General features: G+C 40.3%; 3 protein-coding genes across 4 annotated transcripts in view; all 3 read left to right on the forward strand.

Moving 5' to 3' along the window:
- The window catches only part of atosa (atos homolog A), a 38,402-nt gene extending 34,912 nt beyond the window's left edge, over positions 1 to 3,490 (forward strand). Inside the window, exon 12 of the mRNA XM_054770127.1 lies at positions 1,809 to 3,490. Coding sequence (XP_054626102.1) covers positions 1,809 to 1,962 — 154 coding nt within the window. The 3' untranslated portion in view covers positions 1,963 to 3,490. The remainder of the gene's footprint in view (positions 1 to 1,808) is intronic.
- A 251-nt stretch (positions 3,491 to 3,741) lies between these two features.
- arpp19a (cAMP-regulated phosphoprotein 19a) lies at positions 3,742 to 9,789 on the forward strand. The gene is made up of 3 exons (XM_054770128.1): positions 3,742 to 3,918; positions 4,627 to 4,749; positions 8,643 to 9,789. Exons 1-3 carry the CDS (start codon positions 3,862 to 3,864, stop codon positions 8,811 to 8,813), a joined length of 351 nt encoding a protein of 116 aa, XP_054626103.1. The 5' UTR covers positions 3,742 to 3,861; the 3' UTR covers positions 8,814 to 9,789.
- A 1,390-nt stretch (positions 9,790 to 11,179) lies between these two features.
- myo5aa (myosin VAa) overlaps positions 11,180 to 18,641 on the forward strand; it is a 62,026-nt gene continuing 54,564 nt past the window's right edge. The window contains exon 1 of one of the 2 annotated variants that reach the window (XM_054770233.1): positions 11,180 to 11,434. In XM_054770233.1, coding sequence (XP_054626208.1) covers positions 11,408 to 11,434 — 27 coding nt within the window. In that variant the 5' untranslated portion in view covers positions 11,180 to 11,407. Of the gene's footprint in view, positions 11,435 to 17,194; positions 17,347 to 18,641 lie in introns of those variants that run through there. The other variant, XM_054770232.1, reaches the window with a different exon arrangement.

Raw genomic sequence — 18,641 nt, forward strand, 5'->3', positions numbered from 1 at the left:
ATACTTTAACATTGGTAAAGATTGATACTACCAAGTTCTACGCAATATAGTGAAGCTTCCAAACTCAAAAATAATCCTTTCCAGGAGACTACTTGACCAGTTCTAATTCCAAGTCAATTTACTCTTAGGAAATAATGGAAATAGAAATAACCTGGTTCGGCCTCAAACTATCCCCATCATAAAGCCCTTATTGACTCATATTTATTCTTACAACTTACAAGTCTTACAACTGTAAAGAGAAGTTAACATCTGTATAATCAAACTAAAATAAAGTACAACTATTCATTTTAATGCTACTCTTTAGCGCTTATGCCTTGTTCTTTGTGCTTGTTTGGTTGCATTGTCTTCTATTTCTTGAAATTTGTTCTGCTGAGCTTTTAGCTGATGTCCTGGTGGTCACATGGATATATAGCATGTGTCTCCTGAAAGCCCAAAAGCTTGACACAGCGAGCAAAACCTACATTTTCCGCTTTTACTTAAAACAGTCCTCATTCAACAACAAAGCAATGTTTCCTGAACATACAGTATATCACTGAATGAAAGCACAGTAGAATGCTATAAATGCTTTAAACTTACCTGAAAATGTCATAAACCTGCTCCAAAATGGCAACCCTCTATGTTGCACGTAACACAGAGCTAGTAGATGGACCCCGCTTCACAACCTTGGTGCGAGACCCAACACTGTTCCTGGACATTACGGCATATTTCTGATTTAGAATCAGTGCCGCTTTCGCTATTGTGTAAAAAAACTGAGAAATAACATGCAAATACTCTGAAGTTCACATTGTGTGTCAAGGCACGGGTCAGTTCATTTGCGTGTCGTTTTCCGCGATTCAATTGTTGTTATATTGCGTGCGGACCGTGTTAGTTACTATCGTGATGTGTACACATTTTGGTCAAAGTACATGTTTTGGGTGCAGCAAAATGCACAGTACTTGGGAAATCACAGCAGATGAAATGTAAGTTGCACAGTTTTGTATTATTTCTTTCATCGTCTTTTGTGACACACTGTTGCATGTCACAAAATTGTGATGCACAAACGGACTGAACTTGACATCAGATCCTAGGACGTGTTTATGCAATGTTTTTGCAGTATATTTTTATATGGTTGTAGAGACTGACCCATATTGATACATGCGTCACGTAGCAATTGCCATAGCAACACAAACACAACCCAGCCGCCTCAGTATTGAGATCCAGTAAGTTTTAGAAGGGAATTCGTATTGCTCATATTGTACCGGGCCAGAACCGTTCCTACACAGCAATAATTCCATTTCAGATTCTCTAGTTAGTACACACTTTTCCTCCTTGCCATCCCTTGTACCCTTTTGTGGCAGCATCACAAAAAAGTCAAAGAAAAATGAACTTGTGGAGTTCTTGAAAGGCTCACTGAACTGAGTTTGTGATTTGCATCATGCATGATGATGGTTTTGCAAAATGTACAACTTGTTGGGCCTGTTTGCGGTTCGGTTGAGCAAATTTGAGGTCACGCCTGCTAGTTTATCCTGTTACTGCGCATTTGGACATTGCAGTATTACTAGTTTACTCCACAATCTCCACTTTGCTGCAGCGGCCAATTTTCTTGCTGCCCTCAGTCTCTTCTTGGATAAAATGTGTCAATTTAGGAGACCCTCATTTTCCTCCAATATTGTCTGCGTGTCTCATTCCGACTGATGTGTTCAATGTGGCATGTTTTTTTGCATTTTCCAGAGTGGGAAAAAGCATGCCAGCCCACTTGTAAAAGTGGCACAAGTTGGTGTGTGGTTAACATGCAATGTGTGAATCATCTCCTCACATCTCCATCCCAGGTTCCAGAGCTCCAAGTCTGGGAAGATCTACCTCCACAGGGACATCCGTCTGCTGTTTTCTAGGAAGTCCATGGAGGTGGACAGCGGTGCTGCATACGAGCTCCAGTCCTTCACAGAGTCCCCCATTGACCCGCCGTTCTCTCCCCGCTGCTGACGCTTGACAACCTCACCCCCCCCCCCCCCCCCCCCCCCCCCCCAACCCCCCGCCCCACCCTTTTCTCCACCTGGTCAGCCATGAGTCATGATGTCAGTTTGTGTGACTTGTATTGGAAGACAGACTGAAGGACAGCAGATGATGGCGTGGGAGGCTTGGTAGTTGAAAACGACATGCATGAACTTTGATGAAAGAAGGTCACTCACCGTTGAAGTGAACTCCGAGTAGGGAAAAAAAGGCCTTACATGATTTAATGAGTGAATCCTCCAGCGTCTGGCAGGAGAGTAGAGACCAATGATTGTCCAAATGAATAGTCCACTTCTGCACACTTGTTTCCCGAATTTGGAATGTAAAATTGGGCCTCATAATGAATAAGTGTTACATTTTTTGACTAATGCAAATTCATGATACAAGAAGTTTTACATTGTTTAGACGGTAAATGATCTCTCATTTGGACTTGATGATTCTCAATGCATCTGGAAGAGGACAGCAGGTGGAGTGCCACCCCGTCAATATCATCCCTCCCTCAAAGGACAACTGAAGTCGACCATGCAATCGCACTGAATCCAAGTGAACTCATCACAGCAGAAAAAAAAAAAAACATCAGAAATGCACTGTGGATTACTTTTTTTCTTTCCTCCTCAAAACTGGAAAAAAAATAATAGTAATATTCTATACTTTTTTTGTACTGTTACAAAGAAAACCACTTTATTGGAAGTGTTGCAATAGAAAGATGTAACCATTTAGTTTTTAGTGTTTACACATTCACTTTTCCATTGACCTAACCATTCTGTTTTATTTAATATTTAAATTAATATTTCAGTTACTGTTTGTGATGTCTGTCATGCTAAGATGATTTAGTGTAAACTGTATATCATAGTATTTTTGACATTAATATTCAAATCTGAGGGAAAAAAAATTATATCTATCTTCTAAAGCAATCTTTAAACCTGCGTCCTGTCTGTGTGTTTTTTTCAAGTCAGGAAATGTGATTTCCCTTATAACTCCAATAGAAGTCATACATTCTAAAAATAAAGAATACAATAATGCTCGGAGCATAAATATTTCAATACATTTGCATTTTTTAAATGTATTGTTATCAGGTGTAATGAATAAAATCTATAAAAAATGAGCATTTGACAGAAGAAAACATTTAAGCATCCTAATGCAAGGGTTTTATTAACTATTTTTGATAAGACTCTTAAGAAAAAGACAATACCTGAAGACACATTTTCTGCAGCTGCACTCAAGCCATTTAGGTTCCCTTTTTGTCATTCCACCATCCTAAACAGATTATTTGCTTCAAGTGAGCTTGAAGAAAAGCAGTAAAAAAAATTTGGCACGATAATATACTAGACTTGAGTTATGTTATTAAATCACCTCCCTCTGATTATTTCAGGAAAATTCATTACACCCACACTGACCATAATGTTGGAAGGGAAACCTAAATAGACTAGCATATATTTCAATAGCAATCAATGAGAGAAGAGCTGCCATTAAAAACAGTTTGCGTTAATGTTTTAAATTTTTGTATTCAGAACTTTTTTTAAATAAAACAGTATTCATAAAATAAAGTAACATTCGGATGTATATTGTTTACTTTTGTTTAAATAACCATTTAAAATGGGCAAATTGAAAGAATTCTACAGATTTTTGTTGCTAAACATCACACGTGCCTAACAGCTGCTCGACAAGTTACGCAACTTTCACAATCTGCTTCCTAGCGGTGTGGGCGTTCACGATGACGACGTGAGCGCACACGTGATGACGTTCATGTGCGCGCGCATACCGCTCGAGCAACAGCAGGCCAAGGGATCTCGACGACGTCCAACATCAGTCACGCAGGAGAGGATCACTTGGCTACTATATCGTTACGAGAGACCGCTTTTTTTTTTGGACATGTCGGACGGAAACGAAGACGTTCAGACGTCCGAAGAGACGCTGGGGGAAGAGCAGGTATTCAAGCTGGTGGTTATTTCTGAGGAAAGAGGCGGGAGCGCGGTTGACTTTGTTGCGGCTATGAGTGCTAGCTTACCGCTAATGGTAGCCCTGTTTGCTTCGCGCTCGTTTATTGTTAACACATTGTCAGGTCATTGTGATAGTTCCTTATTATGCTAAATTAACAATGTCTGTTGGCTTGCAGGTACAATAGTCACCAAAGTTGATGTCAGGTTTGGTGGTAATTTCATGCCACAAGAGCAGGCAGGCTAATGTTAGCAAGCTAATCAACTGTCATGGTTAGCTTAACAGCTAACGTTGTCCCACCCAAACAGATCGCCATGGCCTACATTTTTAATGATTTACTTATCCTCAAGCCACCGTTGGTTTATTTACGAATATGTCCACTTCCAACGAACCGGCCCCAGTAAGCACACACCAGAGGGGCTTTTGGAAGCACTTATAGCGGTTCGAACAGTGCTAGCTAGCCAACCTTCTGCACGCTAGCATGGCTGATGACCGTAGTAACTTTAATGCTAATATCACACAAGTCAGTAACGGCATTCCTGCATTCAGACATGACATTTAATGTCAGATTTATCGCTGTATCGAGTGAATTATATTGCATACACAGCTGACGTCAATTACCTCATGCATTACTGCATAAAATTGTCATTCCAGCTGTTATTCTTAGTTAGGCATTAATCTTGCTTGTTTTTTTTGCAGGAGGTTCAGGACAAAATGATCAACCCAGAGAAAGCAGAGGAGGCCAAACTGAAGGCCAGATACCCAAACTTGGGGAATAAACCCGGAGGCTCCGATCTGCTCCGTAAACGCCTTCAGAAGGGGGTAAAATTTCCCATCTTGGTCACAACTTGCACTCACTCAATGTTGCTTTTAAATACATATCTCATTTGTAGTGTCTCTAACCGGGGCAGGTGTTAACCGAGGTACCACTCTATTATGTATTGCTATAAAAAAATATACCCCAGATGCTTAAAGAAGTAAATAGGTCAGTTTTTCTCATACCTACTGTTGCTGATTATCTGTTTGAGTAATACAGTCACCTCTCGTTTATCGCGGTTAATTGGTTCCAAGCCTGACCGTGATAGGTTAATTTCCGTGAAGCAGGATTCAATATTTAGTAATGGAATATTTTTGTAGTTGGAGCATGGAAAACATGTTTGACCTTGTAAAAAGGGTATTTAACATTATTAGAGCCCTGTAGACTTTAAATAACAACCCTGTAGTCACCTTTACACTCATATTAGCTCATATAGTAGACATGATAAGCAATAAGAAGACATAACTCACCGCTAGCATTGGGAAAGTTCCTTGTAGTACATCGAACATAATGTGGGTAAAAAAAAGCTCGACATCAGCCTACTATCCTCCCTATGACGTTTGTCACTTGATTGATATACGGGACCGCCAGCCTAACATTAATCTGCCATAGATAGACGTACGCGCCGACGCTACCGCTAGCTTCGTTTACACCACATGCTTACGTGCAGGCTACAGGATCTCTGAAATGACACAAGAAACGGCCGGTGCTTTAACAATAGCTATCTACCGAGCTAACGGGTTAGCCTCCAATTTGTTTATTCTAAACTTAGGAATAGGTTTGAAACTGAGTGGGGAAGAAGGACAAAGTGAGAAACCAAAAATGTACCACTGCCCCACGGAGTACGAGAGCTGTTTTTTTTGTTTTCCCACTGTCATGTTGGACTCTTCATCCATGGCTTACTTAATGTAGGGAATGTCTCATCAGTGTAACATGACTGACGCCTAGCAGTGTCCAGAATACTATATATGACTTGTCGTTCAATATTTTTGGACTAATAATAGGCCATAGTGCAGGGGCGCTCACACTTTTAAAATGACCAAGTCCCAAAGATCTACCTACTACTATAAATATAGAAAGTATATATATTTACTATATTTATTTAAAAAAAATATGAGTATGTATTAATGTAGGTTATACATGTACTGTATATCAGGAGTGCACGCACTTTCTCACTTTTAGCACTTTCTCTACTACTATAAATATAGAAAGTATATATTATATATATTTATTAAAATATGAGTATGTATTAATGTAGGTTATACATGTGCTGTATATCAGGAGTGCACGCACTTTCTCAGCATGCAGGTACAATTCAAAATGATCTACCTCTTTCTATAAAACATATAACATACATAAAATGTAACCAGTAAATATGAATGATTAGTATTTCACATTCACATTTTCAAAGTTTACAGGTAATCAAAGTAGTCGCTAACATGATTAACTTCAATGTGGAAATAAAGATAATTCCACATAACTCCTAAATAGTTGTGTACATAACCCGAGTACTGGTAATATGTCAGTCAAATTAGCTATGTGACGTTTGTTAGGGCACACAGTTCATGTATTACATCCAGTTAGCATTTGCTGTCAAACATTAGCGATATACAAGAATTTAAAATGATGATGCAAAAGACAATGCAGCCGAAGTCAAGACAACATATTGAAAAGGTTTCAGCAATGGGCACATTTTTAATTTCATCATGAAATAATAGTTTAAGAAGTGAACGTGTAGAAAACACTGCTTTCTGTAGTAGAGTTCATGACACGAAGCAAAGCCAGTAAACGATACACTTTTTTTCTACGTAACTAGCCGCTACAAGTGAACAGATAACTTTAGTTATAGATATAGACATCTTACCGCAGAGTTAGTTCATCCATAATCAGAATAATAAAGATGAAAGTTGCATCTTTGTGTGTAGCTTGAAACGCTGCGGGGGAGCAAGCGCAAATCAGGAGGGGAGCTGACTGATGTCATATGACAACTACAAAGTGACGTTTACACGATCGACCCAAACTATCTTGGCCATCTACTGGTAGCTCGCGATCGACGTAATGGCCGCCCGCCCCTGTCATAGTATCATTTTAGTACTTGTGACTTAAAGACAGAACCGCAATACTTGAAGCTTATTCTTTGAAGTCTCTGCAACTGGTACTTGAATTTTGTTGTAATTGAATGTATCTGCAACATTATGTTACATAATCGTAGTTTTGCACAATAAATGCTCAAATTACATTATAGCAAACATTTTAAAACATTTTAAATTTCTGTTTTACTTGGGGCCTATGAAATATGTTTTGATCTGCTTCAGTTATAATTAATATACAGTATACGGGCCTTGGGGGGTTCCTGTTCTTTACTGGAGGAAGTGTGGTGGTTGCAGACATGTAGCCTGAAATGGGAGCGGTAGAAGGAGCGGGAAGATTTGGTAAGCCAGTTAGCGGTGTTACATTATGTGCGGAAGTTGTTCATCTTGTGCAATTTGCTGTTTATTGCTTCGTTTATTAAACGTTTCAAGGTGCTTGCTCCAGTATCTGTCTTCTCCTTGAACAGCGGCGACTGCAGGCCCAAAACACAAGACTTGCTTTATCAAAGCTGTTTGCATGTCGAACAGTTGACATGAATGCACCCTGTTGTTCACCGAATGTGTGCATTCAAATTTAGTTAACAAAAAATGACAGTTTACCTAAAACAATTTTAAGTATTTATCCTTTTTTTGCCATAGTATAGTTTAAATGTTTCCATTTAGATGTCTCGAAAAATGTGCAGATACCCTGATATATATTATCGCACGAGGCCGTAATGTACATCCCATCCCTACTTGTCGGACAGCGCTAATTGCTTTCAACACAACAGAAAGGGAATTGTGAGGGTCCCAGCCTCAGAATTGTGGAATATCGTTACACACAAACAGCTCTGATACGACCCACGTTGCCTTTGCCAGTCCAGGTTTGCACTCGCTGCACAGCTGTCAGGCCATGCTGGTGTACGTTTTGTTAACCCAGTTTATTTAATTGTGCTATTATCCTCATCACAGCAATTCCCACTTTTTCCGACATTCTTATTTTTCCCACAATGCTGAATGCCTTAGAGCTAATTGATCTGATTAGATCAAAGGGGTTCAGGAAGTGCATTTCTCAACAGATTCCAACCGTTGCAACATCAACATGGACATCCAGTTCATCCAGTTCACGCATTGACACGCAGTGTTTCCTGACATTGCAATTATCTAGTTTTGATTGATTTTTTTTTTTACAGCACCAGATCACAACATTTATTTAAGAATACCTTTTATATAGAACAGCTTTATACATGAATCTAACTAAAAGGGGATTGAATAAGTATCTTATTTACATTTGTGTCTTTACATGGCCCCACGTTTCCGTTTTCTCATCTGCTCTCTATCATGTGCAGATGAGCGATTGTATTAATTAAATGATGCGTCTTGGTTTTGACTTTATGAATTAATTTGGATTTGAAAATTTGTCACCTCAGAGAAGTAATTTAAGGAGACCCTCGCTCTACTCCATTTTTGTTGTTTGCTAGCATGTCTCGTTTCAACTGATGGGTTCAATGCCAGCAGCACTATTATAGGCGGGAGGCGACATCGCCGCTACGCCATTCATTTTCAATGGAACCTGTGCTATAGGGCGATTATCACATGAAATTCATGCGTGTGAAAGTTTGTGCACACGCTGGCTTGCGACACGACCCCAGCAAGTTGGGAAAATGTTCAACTTTTCATTGCTATTGCCAAGACGAGGACCAATCAGTGGCAGTTTCATTGATCGACCAATGTGTGTGTGGCGCCCATTAGAGGAAATCCAGCATTTTGAGGTTTTCCTTTAGAGTTCACAGCTTTACTATGCAAGTCCTGTGTCTCTTTTCTTCTAGCAAAAGTACTTTGACTCGGGCGACTACAACATGGCCAAAGCCAAGATAAAGAACAAGCAGTTGCCGACGGCCGCACCGGAGAAGACTGAGATCACGGGTGACCACATCCCCACCCCCCAGGACCTGCCCCAGAGGAAACCCTCTCTGGTGGCCAGCAAACTAGCTGGCTGATGCACAGTGGGGCCTCCAGTGCTAAACACCTCCGCCCCCTTCCACCTCCAAGAGCTTGTAACATTACCTCTCCCACCCTCACAGGACCACCTGTTTATCAACTCAAGCCACCCGCCCCTACTAACCCAGACCCCGCCCGGCAGGAAATGCCTTGCTGATACCTTCAAACTGTCTTTATTTTACTCCACTGGCTGCTATCCCGGCTCTTGTATCCTCCCCTCTCTCCTCTTTGCATTTCTCTTTATTACTCTCATGTAAGATACACTGAAAGACAGGACATCAAGTGTTAATGAGCGTCTGAGAACCACAAGCTTCTAGAAGACAAAGAAGGCTTTTATTGTGGCGGAAGTGTGTATATAGTACATTTCATTTTGTTAGGCACATGGGGCACACATCAGCCTTTTAGCATTTTACATCAGATTTGTTATCATTCACTGTATTTCCTTCTCTGTGTATGTGACACTGTCAATATCCTCCAGTCTTCAAAAAGGGGTGGTGTTGTATGTAAGGACCACAGTGTTGAACTGTGATCCCCCCGACCCCCTAACCCCCACTCCCATATGCAGAGCTCCTTTTTTTAAACTCCTTACACAGCTTTACACAGAGGCTGCATGTAAGCACGGAGTCTGATGAGCGCTGCATTCAAAGACTTCTCGGGACCAGGAAAGTTGCCTTGAAAGGGGGAAAGTTTTTTTTTAAGCCTCAAAATAGCTCCAGTTGCCTGAATGTTTCAGCAGAGATGAGTATATATCCCTGCTATCATTCTATGGGCACTGCGATTAGACATTAATGGAGTGTGAACGTTGACCATCTAAATAGAATAATTACACCCTTTCCCCTGTTGTTATTGCTTTACCAGGGTTCTCCACAGACGTTTCAATCCAACCTAGCACATCTATCTATCTGAGCTGTGCATGTATATGGCTGCCCTCCTGTTAATTTGTGCCATTTTGTTTTGTAAATAAAATAGTTTTGCACAAATGTTTAACTGTCTTTTTTTTTTTTTCCGTTCCACTTCGATGCCTGACCTTAAGATCATTTCACATTACAAAGTACAGTAGATTATATGCCGTTACTGTCATCTATTCATGCCATTCATGTGACGTATGCTGTCCCACAAGGGTCAGTTGTGGGGGTTCTCTTATGTATCCTTTTCCTACACATTGGTGAGACTCCTCCAGTATTTTAACCCCTTCAACTAAATGACTAACTTGGTACATCAACTTATAGAACATAATATGATACACACGTTACTGCTTTCTCATTACCAAGCGGAAACACTGTGAGAACTCTGCAGCACATGAGTTGATAGGCGGCCATACAAAATATTGGAAAAAAAAACTTGGGAACTTTTTTTTTTTTAAAGTCCAAAAACATTACACTTAGCCAGAAGCTGTAAAGTCAAAGCTGTTTCAATCCAGATCTGATCCTGATTTACACTAGTATTTTGTGAAGCTTTTCCAAACCAAAATCTGGTATTTGTATGCAGGTCCTAAAGATTTCAACTCATACCAGTTTCAATCCAGATTTATGCACTTAACACTAGTATTGCGTGAAGATTTTAACTCAAACTGGTTTCAGTCCCGATTAATGTTTTGTTTTCTCTTCAGACCAAAACAAAATTAGCTATCTTTATGCAGTGCCATACAATTTCATTTGAAACCAGTTTCATTCCAGATTTATTTAGTATTTTGTGAGAATTTTCTCAGCCAAAAAACAAAATTTGCTATTTGTATACAGGGCCTGAGGCAATAAATTCAAACATGTTTCAATCCAGATCCGGTTGTGATTTATGCATTTACACTGTACTAGGATTTTGTTACACTCTTTTCTTAGCCCCAAAACTATAACATACTGGTGCATCTCAAAGTAGAATATCTTTAAAAAAGTACATGTAATTCACTATTTCAAGTGAAAATGGGGAACACTTCAATTCGATTGATTCACAACACACAGTGAAATATTTCAAGAATACATTTAATTTTGATTATAGCTTACAGCTAATAAAGTTCCAATTCAGTGTCTCGGTAAATTTGAAAATTTGTGAAAAAGTTGAATATTGTAAACTATTGGTTTGTGCTCAAAACTCCAAAGCCTTTAATTGGTCTATCAGACTGATTTTAACTCCTGAAATCAAATAACTTTAGCATGATATTCAAATTTATTCGGATGCACCATAACTAGATATAATGTATTTGACTTTTTTTCTCCTGTACTAATACAGATATGCTGTATTCAATACTGTACTGTACAGGTATATGTTTGTGCTTGTAGTTCACCTTCCCGCCACACGATGCCACTGTTTGTCCAGGGAGGTATCACTCTGCCTTTTTTTTTTTGGCTGAATCATTTCATCCATCATACCCAGAATGCAAAGTGAGATAGCCTTCCCTCACAAGTAGTAGCAGCGGCAGACTGCACTTTTCTGGCTTTCTTCACCTTTTATCATGGCAAGAAGGGCGATATCTTACCTCTGAGCCCCCACCTCCCAAACTGCGATACTGGAGATACAAGGACACAACGAGTCCCATGCGGAGCGGACCACCAGCCGACTTTTAGCCCAGATTGGCGTGAGCACATAGCGGGCGGCTGTCATGGCAGCGTCGGAGCTGTACACAAAGGTAAGACAAGTGCATGTTGACTTGTAGCCGCAAGCTAGCTGCACCTTTAATACGCTTTTATATGACATCGGTTCCATTGTAGCGAATGTATCCTAAAGAAAATATGCCTTTTAGAAAATGAATGAAAATGTCCCTAAAACCGCAGCAAAAAGCGATGCTTTATAAATTTAGCATCAAAGGCAGTGCTAATAGACATTAGCATAAATCGGTGTTTTCCTCCTCATATATATAACAATAAATTCGGCATTTTTATGTGTCACCTTGTTTGTTTACCCCCCCTGGGAAGTCATCCCTTTCTGGGCCTTCGTCGTCCTCTTTCACTCGAAGGGGCTGGGTGATGCAAAGGCGGTGCCTACCACCACGGAGGCGCAGGTTTCTTTTTAAATCATTAATATGACCGATTAACGCAATCCTCAGCGTTCATTTCATACTGTTTTCTAGTATACAATAGATGCGCGATGACAAGGGTTCTGTCAGTTTGGGTACCACGGCTGGTGATGCTGCGATAGAGCACAACATCCGGACACTTGAGCATCTGTTTGTTAGCGTCCTTCTCTTAGCGTCCTTTGGTATTGGACTTAAGAAAGAGGCCTTGAGGAAGGAATGTTATAGTCTCGCATCACAAGGTCGATTTATGTGAATGAGGGGGAAAAGGAAAGTGTGTGTGTGTGTGTGTAGATGAGTCACCCCCTCTACCCCACACACACAGCTGTTCAGCTCCAGTCTTGTTTTGTTGTGGATTTTTTTTTAAAGCAGCCAGTGCTCAAAAGCAGCACTGCGGCGTCCGCTTGTACCATATACGACCTTGGATAAATTCCCATAGGAAATACTTGAAATGGGTACAGTCAGTCTGTTCCAAAGTCAAACTGTGGCCGCAGGGCTGTATGATTCTGCAAAAAATGTGAATCGCGATTTTGTAGCATAGAATTGACATTCTGATTCTCTGAGACGATTTCTTGTAACTTTCACACGCTTTTATGTTATCGTTGTTAGATTCCTCGTGGTCTTTCTGCCGTTGTTCATGGGAGGTGTCGCGGAAGGACCGTTGAAGGCAGACTGTTTTTTGTGATCACTTCTCCTGTAACATGACGAATGATAGCCAGCCCCCAGCACGCTCTGGTCAGCGAGGCTCACCGGGGAATGGGGAGTGTGAGGAGGAAGTGTAGTGTGAGTCCTTGAGTATGATAGAAGCATGAGTTTGTGATGCAGTTCATTAACTCATTCAATACCAAAGACATATTTATGCATTTTTATAAACTTGAATGTCCGATCCCAAAGACGTATTTAGACGTCTTATATGTTTTTTTACACGATAGGCAAAAAGAGGGGATGACGCAACTGCCCGCTAATAGATGTCACTTTTAGAGCAGTTTTAAGCTATAAAAATGGCCACAAGGTGACAGAAGTGCATTTGATAAGAGCTCGGCATGGATCATTTGCATGTGAAAACACACTCGGCAGCAAGGAGGAAGTGGAAAAAGGTTTGCATTGTAGGGAAATTTTAACGCATGCACACACACGCACACTCACAGTTTACTTCCAAATGTGAAAATTGTAAAAAAAAAAAAAAAAATCATGGTGTTCTATTTGTAAATTGTTATTTTGATGTAAAGCAACCCTTTTGTGTTGTTTATGTTGTGGTGTTTAGATATTTGAGCTGTCACAAAAGCAAAAAAAAAATTAAAGTAAAAGTTACGCTTGAAATGTATCTTTTCACAAAAAGCATTTTTTTTCCCTTTTCTTGTTGGGAACTGATATTTTCCTGAAACTTACCTATGTTCTACTGCTGATTACTAAAGAACGGAAAAAGGTACAAACAAACCTTTTTTCCTGATGGAAGACAGGAGTCTAATCTTTTTTTTTTGGTGGGTTCCAAGTTTATATAGCCGTAGAACACAATATTCTGTGTGCCTTAAAGGGTCAGTCAAAATCGTCTAAAATGGCCGATGCTGAAGGGGTTGTCTTTTGAAAAATGGCGGGAATTGAATGAGTTACTGTAAGTAAAATTATCAGTTGCCTTTCTGTTCTTCCAGAATAGTCATGGAAGGCCAAAGAAAAGGCCGCTCATTGAGTTAAGTAGCACAGCTAATCACAGAACATCATCAGTATAGCAGTGGAGACCAACACCATACAATGCTAGCACGTGATGCAGCATATCATGCACTGTCATGACTCAAGAGTCTTATTCCTGTGGACTTTTATCTACTACTTTTTGTATACATTTTTGGTAGAAAAATTGCCACTTCCAGCCCAAGAGTGGAACCTATCTTTTTTCTTTTTTTTTAAGCCACAACTTGCGATTTCAAGTGCAACAACGATGACACTCAGCGGTTTAACAGCTTACATGTAAATTGATGATGTTGGTTTTCACTGGTACTGTATGTCGAAGTCAAAAAGGTCAGTGGTTTGATGATCTTTGACAAAAGATGCACCTTGGAGTGTTTTTGCAATTGGACGCCCTTTAACAATGTTCTGGAAAATCATGAGGGAATGTGGCTGTGCTAAAACGGGCCAATTTGGGGCCAGTTGTAAAATGTTGTATCATATTTCAACTAAAGCCAGAATAGCACAGTTTTACTTTGATGCTTGAAATGAAGGTGTTCATAAACTTTTGATTGTCATAAGTTGAGTTCATTTCAGTGTTATTTGTGATTGGATTCGTCAATAATCTCGTCAATAAGCATTAAAGTTAATGGACATATTTTAGAAATGGCGGAAAAAATGAGCCACAAATGTGCACACGCAATAGCAACAGCACGGGCCCTAGCACTTAACCCTGAGAGACTCCCTTATGGGATTACAATGAAATCTGTATTATCTAACTTTGAGTGATCACAAAGGACTGTAAATAACCACCTATTTATGGTTCAAGTATGGATAACTGTCGGATCCGTTTTTTAATTTGAGACTTAATTACATGCATTTTCATCTTTTGCTTACATTTTATACACCAAATCCTGTGGCTTGATTCAGACTGATGTTGTTTTATGAAGAGGTGGGTCTTCTTTTCACTACTCTTTGAGTAAAGAAGAAATTAGCTATGGTTACAATGCAAATAATACCGTCCTGTTTATTTCCCAGGGACCAAATTAGCTGCGGTTCGATGTTTTGAATGCAGGTAAATTGCTGCATCTGCGTGGTTGCAATGCAAACACACACCGTTCAGTGTTTGGAGGAGGGGACGTCTGAATGGTGTGGTCTGTTCAGAAGTCGGACTCCTGAAGTCAAACACCCCTCTTTGCCAACGGGGTGGGAAACACTCCGTTCGTTGTGTGTGTGACCTAATAGAGGCTTGCTGAGTGTGTATGTGTGTGTGTGTTAGCTGTGTGTTTAGCATGCATAAACTGATACTGACAGGATGAAGTAAGTTAAAGAACTGTCAGAGAGGCCAAATTTCTTGCCTCCCCGAATGTTCTGAACTCCTGTTTCTATGCCGGTGTTGCATCGAGCTGAGAATCAATGGCGCCTCTGCTTGTTGCAGCCAAGTAGTGCACTCCATTTTGCCTCCTTTGCTTAAAACATGCTTATCGTGCACACACATTTTCAGAATCCTCCATTTTGCCTTGTACATAGAGAAGAGTTAAAAGTTGGTCAAAATGAGGGTGCGGGTCTGTGTGAGGGAGCGGATAATCTTTACATTGAAGGAAGCCATGTTACGCTGCATTAAGATTACTCCGAGCTGCAAGCTCAGCGCCCAACACGAGCGTCTGTTTGTGTTTTATTCTTTCTTGAAGCATGACAAGAACGTCAGTCCATTTTTGTTTCGTTTCAATGGAACCAGTCAATTAATAAAATTATGTATTATTTGGACTATTGATTATGTGGCAGACATTAATGTTGTTTCCCTGAAAAAAGGTTCTAGGTTCAAGTTTGTATGTTAAAAATTCCAATTGCCCATGACTGATGTCATTTTAAGGGTCCCATAGGTTTTAATGGTGTTTTAGCAGTAACATGTATCTCCTGTTTATAAGCCTGTTTATAATGTGAGATAAATCTACCTCACTCTTTTGCGGCACTTTTGAGAGAAGAGGTGCTCAAACAGTCGCTTTTGAAGTTTCAGCTTTTCGTGATGGAGGAAAAACCTCTTTCCTCATGGACATGAGACCGCCCCTCATCTGCCCCTAGCTGGATGAGCCTGCCCCATGTGTACACCCACAGAGGACAGCATTGTAAAAAAAAAAAAGCAGAAAGAAGCAGGCTTCGCTACACATCTGAAAATACAGCTTTGCGCTCTGTCATCTATCCGCAGTCAGCTACAGACATGGATGCTCTAAGTGTGATCATTGTGTTTTTCTTCAGCGATTAGGCTGACTGTAAAGTGATGTAATGTTAGCACTGTAGCTCACATAGCTATGCTAGTGCTGCTAACATTTGTGTCCTCCAGGCCCACTCCTTAATATGTGGAGTATGGGCATTGAGTTGGGCATTGAGTCAGATTTAAAAAAAATTGCCCAATCTGCCGACCCGAAGAAATATCCTCCAACACCAACAAAGAAGAAGCGGCTACAACTTTTGGCTTAACTTCATGGAAAAAAAGAGCGCAAAGGAGGGTGCATGACGTAGATGATTAAACACCTCCAGATTCATGGTGTAGAAATAAGAGCGCCCCGTCTTTGATGCGCTACATCGGACTTCCCGTAAGCAGTCGGAATCAGGGAAGTCAAACAATGAACAAGATCTGTGTCATGCCAGTGTTACCGAGGGTTTTCAGAATGTCCACTGATGCGGAGGTTTGCTGTAAATAAAGGACGGGAACCACAGCTGCACGATGCAAGTTTATTCGTTTACACAGGGCGTCTCTTTTAGCAAAAGTCAAGAGACCTTCTCAACCCACACAACACGCTTCCTGCCTTCAAAATAAGAGCGATTGGCACTACATCCTGTTTACTTGTGGTGAAAGAGTATTCGGCTCATCCCTTGTGAGTACTTGTACATGTTATAATTTTTATTGCGTGTATAGGGACTGTTTACAGCTGGTTCAAGATTTTTCAAACCAAAATATATACACCACTGGCTAGCATATGTTGCCAATTTGTAATTGAAATGAACAGACCGTAAGGAAAAATGTCCTGGCTGTTCATGGCTGAATCTAATCTAATAACTACAACAGTCACTTTTATGGCAAACGATCAAAATTTGGAAAGCGTTTGGAGGGTGAGGAGGAAGTAGCGGGGATCCACTGTACTGTATTGTAACTTATCTAAAATGATTGGAAAAATAGCAAAATTCTGGGACCATTTAAGTTATGTTTTGAAATTCAGGAGTTTGTTGTTGTGTGACACATGTTACCAGTGGTCTATTTTCTTCACGCCATGACCTTTTTGAGAGCATGTGCATTAAATTACTGAGAAAACCTGGTTAAGTCGCAGCACAGTCATGTTGTATATGCTGTGGTATGTTGGCATCGCTGTCCTGACACAGCAAGAACAAATTCATGAGGACGTCTGCATGTTTGGGTGTTTTTACACAAAAAACTACAAGCTCCAATGTAATTGTCAGGGCATTTATGTAAAAATGATGTCAATTGTGAGTCCCATTGTCGTGAATGCACGGAATCAGGCTGTCTCATGTCTTTAGGCGGAGGTAGCGGTGGCAGTTTGTGGGAAAGCCTTGTTTCCCTCCCTCTGTCGCTGAGTCTCATGTGATCGAGAAGGAGGACGGGACGTTGTGATGATGGACAGCAGGGAGGACCACTTAAGTGTCACAGGACCTTTAAGCTTGTGGAGCGTCTGGGTTGTCTGCTCATGTTTGCCGATTGCCAATAGACTCAATGGGAAGGTTCCGGTAGTGCGTTCTTGAGATTGGTCATCGGTTGACTCGGACTCTTGAGGCTAAGAGACATCCTTTCCAGAGAAGCATGAGCTAGAAGCTTGGCCAACATGAACCGGGAACTGGAGTATATGTTTGTCGAAGTAAGTTTTGGATTGTTTTGTTTTTTTAATACGTTGCGCTATTATCATTGTAGAAGAAGCAAAGTTGTGGTTCTTAACTCATCCTGACTGTTGTGTCCTTGTGTTGGAGAACCCTCGTGGTGACACACCCTTTCTTCTGGTGTCCATACAGAAAAGTCTTTGATATCTTAAGCCTCTAAGTCCACTTATTCCCAAACATTTGTAAAAACTGCATAACCTTTGCAGCCTTTTGTCTTTGGCTATGTTCACACTGCAGGTCAATTACGATGTTTTTGCTCATATTTGCATATTTTTTGCTTCATATTTGCTCAAGACCTGTATCTGATTTTTTTTCTTGTCAATTTGAACAGTACAATTCCGATTTTTTTCAAATGCGACTCAGGCCTTGTTCGTATCTAGCTCTAAATCCGATATGTATCCGATGCTAGTGCAGTCTGAATGGTCAGGGCGTCGTTTGTCCGACATATACAGTACCTGTACGTCATCGAAAGGCGTGGTTTATCGTGCAAGACTTGGATAAAGGTACTCACTGTTGTAGGCAAAAGTTCTTCTTCTCATCTAAAATTTATTTTAAAAAGGTGTTGGTGAAGCAGCTCTCGTCAATTTTCTCACCACTTCTGCCTCCGACATTCACCCACGCGCTCCTTGAAGCAGACGTCGTAGCAAGTTTTCTACGAACTGCCATAGCCAAAATTCTTGCCGCCACAAACGCGTTGAGAAGAGCACGCTAGTGTTGTGCGGCTCGATACTGAAATATCAATACTTCCGATACCAGCTCGTCATGCTCTGAAGTTGATTCTGACGTCAAAGTATTGATACTTTTGATGCTTCAGATATATGATTTTGTCCTTTGTTTTTTCTGATGTTGTATATTAGCTTGACTATATTTTGTAAGTCACCCAGCTACCTCAATGTATTTCAGGGTTTAAAATAAATCAGTACATTACTTTGACGTCATGATTCTTTATGCTATGATTTGAAAATACTGTACACTACTTTTTAAAATGTACCAGTCACATTAGGTGTATTTGGACATAGTATCGGATCGGGATCGCCAATACGAGCCTGAAATTTACCCAGTATCGGATCGGAATGAAATCAGTGGTATGGCACATCACTAGAGCACGCACTGCAGCAATCTTTACTTCTGTAAACATGCGGAAATGCGTGCGACGTCGTGCTTTTGCGTATGTGTGTCACTTTCCGGACGCTTTGCGTTCACATTAACAAGTCACATTTTTTTTGGTAATTTAAATTTTTAAATTAAATTTTTTAATTTAAATTTGAACAAAAAA

Source organism: Dunckerocampus dactyliophorus, chromosome 3 (genome assembly GCF_027744805.1).
Source record: "Dunckerocampus dactyliophorus isolate RoL2022-P2 chromosome 3, RoL_Ddac_1.1, whole genome shotgun sequence".
NCBI classification, from domain to species: Eukaryota; Metazoa; Chordata; class Actinopteri; order Syngnathiformes; family Syngnathidae; genus Dunckerocampus; species Dunckerocampus dactyliophorus.